Source organism: Trichechus manatus, unplaced genomic scaffold, assembly GCF_000243295.1.
Source record: "Trichechus manatus latirostris isolate Lorelei unplaced genomic scaffold, TriManLat1.0 scaffold00024, whole genome shotgun sequence".
In the NCBI taxonomy this organism is placed as follows: domain Eukaryota; kingdom Metazoa; phylum Chordata; class Mammalia; order Sirenia; family Trichechidae; genus Trichechus; species Trichechus manatus.
In genome coordinates, this window is record NW_004443960.1 from 20,251,212 (window position 1) to 20,260,230 (window position 9,019).

At 40.6% G+C, this 9,019-nt stretch overlaps 1 protein-coding gene across 1 annotated transcript in view; it reads right to left on the bottom strand.

Moving 5' to 3' along the window:
* The window catches only part of CDR2 (cerebellar degeneration related protein 2), a 26,641-nt gene extending 17,628 nt beyond the window's left edge, over positions 1 to 9,013 (bottom strand). Inside the window, exon 1 of the mRNA XM_004373329.2 lies at positions 8,922 to 9,013. Coding sequence (XP_004373386.1) covers positions 8,922 to 9,000 — 79 coding nt within the window. The 5' untranslated portion in view covers positions 9,001 to 9,013. The remainder of the gene's footprint in view (positions 1 to 8,921) is intronic.
* Positions 9,014 to 9,019: the final 6 nt, after the last annotated feature.

A 9,019-nucleotide genomic window follows, 5' to 3' on the forward strand; every position in this document is an offset into this window, starting at 1 on the left:
CCACCCTCGTAACCATCAAAGAATGTTTTCTTCTGTGTTTAAACCTTTTCTTGAGTTCTTATAATAGTGGTCTTATACAATATTTGTCCTTTTGTGACTGACTAAATTCACTCAGCATAATTCAAAGCAAAGTTTGTTGTTACAGATTCTGCCTCCTAAGGAAACTAAAAATTATTAAGTTGAGAAAAGGAAAAATACATCAATAATAAGAACATTGCCAAGTCTCTCTCATGCTTTCTATTTTTCTTCATGTCCTTCTCTAAGATGAGCAAACCAGATAAGCAAAGCAACAATACAGTTTTTGAGGTTAAGTACATATCAGTATCTCATACTTTCCTTTAAAACAAAACCATATTTCTATTTTAAACCCATTTTTTTTTCTATTTGAGGCATACATGCACAAAAGACAAGATTTATTTATATTCTACACAATCCCAGAAATGAGAATTAATTAACAATACAAAAAAGTCAACTAGTTCTACCACTGTTGTTGTTGTTGGTTGCCCTGCAATCGGCTGACTCATGGCGACCCCACGTACAACAGAATGAAACATTGTCCAGTCCTGTGGCATCTTCAGGGTTGCTGGTATACTTGAATCCATTGTTGCAACCACTATGTATTTTGAGTGCCTTCCAACTTACAGGCTGCTCATCTTCCAGCACTGCATCAGACAACATTCTGTTGTAATATACACGGTTTTTCATTGGCTAATTTTTAGAAGTAGATCACCAGGCCTTTCTTCCTAGCTTTTCTTAGTCTGGAAGCTCTGCTGAAACCTGCCCACTATGGTTGACCCTGCTGGTATCTGAAATACTGGTGGCACAGCTTCTGGCATCACAGCAACATGCCAGCCACCACTGTATGACAAACTGACAGATGGGTGGAGTTCTAATATAGGTAACTGAAATAGTAATCTGCATGGTCAATTTCATGGAGAGGCGCTCTCATATAGTGGTAAATGCACTGAGTAAGAAGGTCTGAAGTCCAGTTCTGATTACCATTTACCAGTTTAACACTTTCAAAATGGTGATTTTAAAGGTCCCTACCCTTAGTATTCTTATCTAGAGAGATCACTGCCAGTATGATTGTGAAAATCATATGAAATCATATAAAAATCATATGAAATAATACACAAATACTTTACGAATTAAGCTGTGATACAAAGGCAAAGTGTTATTAATATTCACTGATTCATAAGTAAATGATTTGTTGCTAGGATTATGGTAAGCTGTAGTTATACAATGATGAATAAAATGGATGAGGTTCCTGCTCTCCTGACACTCGGGGATTAATGGAGAAGCCAGACAGCAAATAAGTAAACAAACTTACAAACTGTGATAAGTACTATTCATTCCTACAAACATGCATATATTTGACAATACCAGACACTGTTCTAGGCACTGGGGATGTAATGAACAACAGAGATTAAAAAAAAACTCCCTGCCCTCCTGGAACTTACATTCTAGTAGAGATAAATATGTAGCATCTCAGCAATAAGCGCTAAAGAGAAGAAATAAAGCAAGGAAGGGGGACAGGAAGAGTGTGGATATGGGAGGCTGAAATTTAAGAATATGTGACAAGGGTAAAAAAATCGAATTAGTGACCCAAAGTAGACAGATCTAGACAACAGCATTCCAGGCAGAGGCAAAACAAGTGCAGAGACCCTGGAGAGGAAGCATGACAGGAACTAAGGAGCCCAGTGTGGCTGGGGCAACAGGGGAGGAAAAGGAAGCAGGAGACAAGGAGTTTCCTCTGGAAACTACAAGGGAATCAAGGTTTTGGCTTTTAATCCGAGTGAGACAGAATCCAGTACAGGCTTCTGACACAATCCTTCTGACTACTGTGTAAACAAATGGAAAGGGGCAAGGATGGAATGGAAGGAGGGTGATTGGTTAGGACAGTGCCATAATCTGTACGAGGGATGATGGTGGCTTGGACCAGGGAGGAAGAGATGGAGATGAAGAAAAGGACGTGGATTCTTTTTTAAAAGCAGAGCTGAAAGGATTTGTTGGCTAACTGGATGCGGAGTGTGAGGGAGAAAAGGAAAACAAAAACAGAACTGGATTTGATGATAATGAACAGGGGGCCCACTTTAGAAAGGGAGGTCAAGGAAGGCCTGACTGAGGAAGCTTTCAGCTAATGCCATGTGAAGAGCTAGGCAAAGGCTCTGTGACAGGAAAGAACCTGGCATGTTCTATGACCTGACAAAAGCCAGTGTGACAGAAGCATGAGGGGGAGAATGGCATGAGATGAAGTTAGAGAAGTAGGCAAGCATCAGATCACACAGGATTTTATAGGTCATGGTAGAGAAAGTTTGAATTTTATTCTAGGTATGGTGGAAAGCCATCTCAGTTAATGTCATAAAAATATTTCTTACGAAAACAGGGAACAACTTTATTTACTACCTATGATTTTAAAACTTAATTTTTAGAGGTTGACAAACAAGGCTTAATGTCTATCTGTTCTTGCTAAAATTAAACCTTAACCTAGAATAAGGGTAACAGAAATGCAACAACTTTTGTTACCTGGTAATGCCCATTCAAGTGCATAATTAGTATTCTGCTTGGTTAGTTTTCCTCCCTAGGAAAAATACAAAACAACAACAACAAAAAACCCCAAGAAACCCAATCACACACTACTCCAGATCATTTTAAAACATTTACACTCATTTAAAATAAAACAGTATACTGTTGGTAAAGTAGGTGTTAAAATACATTCTCTCCTGATTTAAATATTAACAACGTCTATTACTGTCATACATTAAGATTTCAGATAACAAGTCTGAAATAACATATTCTCATGACATAGAACTTTTATAATTAGCTCAAAGCATTTAAGAGACAGCAACCTTTATATCAACGAGCCCTGGTGGCACAGTGGTTAAGCACTTAGCTGTTAATCAAAAGGTGGGCAGTTCAAACCCACCAGCTGCTCCATGGGAGAAAGATGTGACAATCTGCTTCCATAAAGATTACAGCTTTGGAAACCCTACGGAGCAGTTCTACTCTGTTCTACAGGGTCGCTATGAGTCAGAATCGACTCGACAGACACGGGTGTAATCTATATATCTTCACAAGGTATTTAGCTCAGTTTTCCAGATGGGCAACCTGAAGCCCAAAAATGTTAGTTAAATGACCTGAGCAAATCTACATGGTGAATCACAGTAAGACAGAAACTACCCAGTCATCAGGGTCTAACTCTCAAGGTCACCATGATTTTCTATGTAATTATCCACATCTACATAGCTTTAAGTCTATCAAAAGGGATGTCCATACTTGTTTAAGGTCAAGAGTACAAAGTTCTCTAGCTGAGGTATTAATCTGTTCTACCTGGTTTCATAGATGGTGATGCGAAACTATAGAGTTGAGATATCTGGATTTTTATTGCCAGCTCTGGCACTGAAAGTACACACAACCCCAGGCAAGTTAATAACTTGTTTTCACAAGTGAAAAAGGAACTATGTATGGCTGAAGATGTTCCAGAAATAATTATTTTGTACTCACAAGGTGTGTAATATGTATACATAGACCCACAGAGAAGCCACCACACTGTATTAAAGGCAAAGCATAAACATTACCTTGACATTACTTAAATCTCTCCTCTGGCCTCTTGTAACGTGGTAATTTCTCACTGAGAAGGACCAGAAACTCACCAAAGATGTTCTTAACTAGTAATCAAAACCTGAGCCAAAGCTTCGTCCAGAATTAAGACTAACTTGACACTATCAACCACTTCTATCCAGTTATAAACTACCTGTCCTATTTAATATGCAGCCAGGGGCATCTTTCCTGCTCCTGCATAAGGAAATACCAAGTATAGCACTCTTCCAGAAAATAGCAAACAAAAACGAATTTGAGACTTGTCCTTATCTCAGTCCTTATTTCCACTTAAACAAAGCCCCAACCTGGTTCAGTAACTTGAAGTCTCATAGTCTCTTAAATATTTTATGAAGTGTTTAGGATAGAATTTTAACAAGATAAGTTTCAACTACAAGAAGGCACCTGTGAAGTCACGCTGTATAATAGGATATTACTTCATGTGTTAGTTTAAAGACTATGGTCTTTTGAAGGACTTTAAAATAAGTTCTTTTCCTGTTGTGTAGCATCTGGCTTCCATAACCAAAAGAAGCCAAAAGCTGGCAGTAAGCCCAAGGAGGTTTTCTAAATAATTAGTGGAGGGAATGGGAGAATACTGAATGTCCTTTATTTATATTTTTAATTAAGGCAACAAAGAAGAGGAAACAATATCGTTTTGAAGCCTTGCACACCTGTTCATCTGTATTTTACAAGAAGGATTTTCATTAAGAGGTTGTCTTTTCTAAATCCTACTGAACTGGCCCAGGCAGCCACTGAGAAATACCACAGATTGCAGGTTTGGGAATTGCAATGTATCAATACTTTCATAGTTTAACATTCAACAAGATCCTTTTTCACGAATCGGTCTTTGCAACTGATAATATTCTATTTTAACAGTACAAGGCTGTTAGCTTTAAACAGATGTTCAATCAGCCCTATGACTTAGGCAAAAAATTAGCACTGGCAGCAGAAGTGATCTTTTAAAAGGACTTTCAGAATTCTGAAACCTTTAAAGCCCACTACTATTATATTTTACACATTTTACTTCAATCTCTTCAGAACATATGAGGACAAAACATTTTCACATTAGCTGTAGTCTGTAGCACTAATTCAATAACATTATGGCTGAAAGCTTTTCCTATTACAAAGTCAAATGCGTCATCTGATGACGCTTCCGTGTAACTCCTCTTGCCAATGTTACTATAATTGGAAAAGGAAAAAGTTGAATATAAACATCCAGAAAAAGGATGCTGTCTTTGGTGGGTCATTAAAATGGGCAGCATCATTTTTAATGACCCACCAAACAATGATTCAGCAAAAAAGTTGCACACAAGGAAGATGTACTCATTTTAAAAAGAAACAGAAATCTTAAGATTCCTTTAAGCTAAGATTTCATTTGCCGATCCATGCAGTGGAAATCTGAATCCTTATTCTAAGCTTGCAAGCTCACTGAACTACAATTATAATAGCAGCTGGTCTAAAAGAAAATCCAGTCTCTGAAGTCTTTCCACCCTGTTCTCAGGGGCACATTTCAAAGCAAGCACCATCATTACCTGCACCGAAAGCTCCTGCTGTCCCAGAAAGGATCTTACTCACAGAGATTACTGTCAATGTTCTTACCACGCCAACTTAGCCATCTGACAAAAGAGTCTCTTCATCAAAGTGTTTGATAAAAGCAAAGGCTTTCCTCCTTCTGCCTCCACACAGCTTTACATGTTTCTAACAAAATATGAATAGTAGACCAGAGTCTACTGAGGTGAGAATTTTTTTTAGCAATTTTAATGTAAAAAACAATGCCCCAGCAAACTTGGATACAAAGATTCCACCAACTTAAATAATGGCTTATACTGTTAAAGGAAAAAAATTATTTCCTAGTTTTGACTTTGAGAACAAGATCTTAAAAAGTTTTAAGCAGCTCCCTCCAAACTCCAAGCAAGCCTCATTCAGAAAAGTTGATAGTGAGGGTGTTAAAAAGTGAACAGATATCTGCACATAATAAAATCCCACTAAAGCCAAACCAAACCTGTTGCTGCTGAGTTGATCCTGACTCATAGCGACCCTACAGGACAGAGGACCCTAGAGGGTTTCCAAGGCTGTCATCTTTACGGAAGCAGACTGCTGTTATCTTTCTCCCAGGAGCAGCTAATGGGTCCGAACCACCCACCTTTTGGTTAGCAGCTGAGTGCTTTAACCACTGCGTCACCAGGGCTCCTAAAAATCCCAGCAGACCTGTTTAATCAATCTATTTAATAGGAATGACCTGCTTACAAACTTCACTCAGCAGCAAATAACCATTGAGGGCCTACTATCAGAGCCCTGGTGGAGCCGTGGTTAAGAGCTATGGATGGTAACCAAAAGGTTGGCAGTTCGAATCCACCAGCCGCTCCTGGAAACTCTATGGGGCAGTTCTACCCTATCCTATAGGGTCCCTATGAGTCAGACTCGACAGCAACAGGTTTTTTTGGGTTTATGTGCCAAGCACTGTAGTGGGCACATACCATAGGCAGCATCTCCAGACTTCTCCAGTGACGCCATGAGAGTGGGAATCCTGCCTATCCTGTCTTGTCCACAGCCGTGGCCCCAGTGCCTACATAAGTGCCTGGCACAAAGTAGACGATAATTTTTTGTGAACTGAACAAATTTTCAAATCCTTTAGAAGTTCTTTAACAAACAATTTAGCAAAACTGGGGCAAAGATATCTTTTATTCACACTGTAGCCTTCATTCTTTTACAGACCATGTTCGTAAGTTATGATTGTTGGAATTTCACATCTTCTATTCCCCACATACTTCACAAGGTTATGTCAAAGTACACTATGATAATGAATGTAAAAGCCCTTAGAAAACCAAAGAACAAATTCCAAATACAAACTGGTATTAAGGAAGTTCGGTCTGGGTCCTTTAAGGTTTCACTGAACTTGAAGATCTGAGAACTTCATTTTGATCAAAGAGGTTAAGAGAATTCCACATGTAACCCTAATATACTGCATTCGCTTCTTGGTAGATTGAAATATTACAACTAGCTATTCCAAGCAGTCTCCGATGGGGGGAAGTACGGTGTGGACTAAGCACCTGATGGAAGAGAACCATGAAAACAGTAATCCTATATGAGTGCTTTAGTTCAGTTCAGCAAATACTAATTGAGCTTCTATTATGTGCCAAGTATTATCCTAGATGCTGAGGATTTAAAAAAATGAGCAGACCAGGTCCCTGCCCTCTCTGCCTTACAGATTCATGTTTCTTAAATATAAGAAAGAAAAGTATTTACCTCTGACTATAGAAATCGTTAATTATAGGGGAATGTTGTAATTGCACAGTGGTTGCCTCATTGATCCTGGAAAATGTATCAAACTAGGCCATCAATCCTTATGGGGAAATCTGAAAACAGGCTTGTTAAGACAAATTTGTCTTGTGGACATAGAGAACATGACGGCAACTACTGCAATGCTAAATAGAGTGGACTGTACTGTATAAAAGGAACCCTGGTGATGCAGTAGTTAAGTGCTCAGCTGCTAACCAAAAGGACAGCAGTTCAAACCCACCAGCTGCTCTGTGCGGGAGAAAGATGTGACAGTCTGCTTCCCTGAAGATTACACAGCCTTGTAAACCCTATGGGGCAGTTCTACTCTGACCTATACGGTTGCTACGAGTTGGAATCGACTCCACAGCAACAGGTTCGGTTATGCTGTGTAAGAGTAATGTTGAACTACTTTGGTTTAAGTGATTGTTCACAGCATACTGATTTTAGAAATCACATTCCCAAAGAGGTGTTTTTTTTTTTTTATCTTCTTTTTTAAGTATGAGTCCTTCAAATCTACATTCCTTTTTTTCCCCTCAAGTTCAACGGTCACTATGAAAAAGCATCATGATCATTTAACATTCACTAATTGAGATGCCAATTTTCACTGTAAGTTTAGAGCTGAAAAAATGGGTTACCACTGAATTGTAGAAACAGAAAGATGCCTGAAAAAATTCCTGAAGATTATTTAGTACTCAGTATAAAAAAAAAACTTGTTGCCATCGAGTTGATTCCAACTTAAAGCAACCCTACAGGGCAGGGTAGGACTGCCCCGTTGGGTTTCCCAAACGTTACAGTAAGCTGATTGCCACATCTCTCTCCTACGTAGTAGCTGATGAGTTCCAACCTTTGACCTTTTGGTTAGCAGCCCAGCATGCTTTACCACTGCACCACTCAGTATAGTGGTTAAGAATGTTTGCTCTGGAGTCTGAAATCCTAGTTTCCCAAATAACAGTGTCTACTTCTGCCTCCACAGTGTTGTTGGGAGGACTAAGTGAGCATGCCTGCTAAGGGTTTGCCAGTGCCTGGCACATAGTAAGTGTTCCCCCAACTGACAGCTCCTTAGTAAGTATGCCAAAAAGGGGCCACTGGCTCCAAACTGAGGTCTGCTCTAAGGTTGCTCTCAGGAGGCATGATCAGCAACAAATCCAAGGCAGGCCAAACAGGAATGTGTTTTAACTGAAAGATGAAAGGCAAACTGAAAAAGCAGGTGAGGTTAAAAAAAAAAAAAAAGTGCCTGCCATTTCATATTGCAGTCACTTCATTTGCTATCTGGTGAGCTATGCATAAACACTAAAAAAAAAAAAAAAAAAAAAAGTTAACATCCAAGAGAAAAAAACTGTAAACTGGGTGGTAAGGCGGAGACAGGGTTTGGGCAATGACTCCGACTTCTCATTCGGAGTGCGTGGATTCAAACATACTCCTGCACTTACTTTAGGCAAGGCACTTAACCATGTCCGCCTCCGTTTTCCTCATCTAGAAAATGGGGGTAACAAAAGTTACTCTCTCGTAGAGCTATAGAGTGAACCAACCAAACGAGAGCATGTGTGCAGAAGACTCGGCACCGTTCCTGCCACACAGTAGTCCGACCACTAACTGCAGCAGCTGACACTTAGTACTGGCCACTAGATGCGTGATTACCCCTAGACAGGGGCAGCAGGAAGTAAGGAGCCTGGAAAAGGTGTGTGGCACGTCTTTTTCACCGCTTTCTGCCTCACAGGATCGCTGCGAGGATTAAACGAGTTAATCCATGGAGAGCGCTTTAAAGCAGTGCATGGGGCGTAAAGCGCACGCCGCACACGTTAGTGATTATTATTATTATTATTACTGCGCAAAAAGCCAGGCCGTGGGCCCCGCGCACAGGCGTCCGACCGCGCGGGATGAGCAGGAACGCAAGGTGAGCGCCAACCTTCCCTACACCTGAGCAACTCTGTCACAGTTTCGCAGCCGGGAGAAGCTGCGAGGCTCCCAGCTCCTCCGCGCCGCGGTGCGAGAGTCCCCGGCCAGACCACCGCCCGCCCGCCCACCCGCGGCGACCTCGCCCTCACCTTGCTGGAGGTCCCGGTGGTCGTACCACGGCTCATCCTCCTTCAGTTCGAACTCCTCCACCAGGTTCTCCGCCAGCATCTCGGCCGAGTCTTCCGGG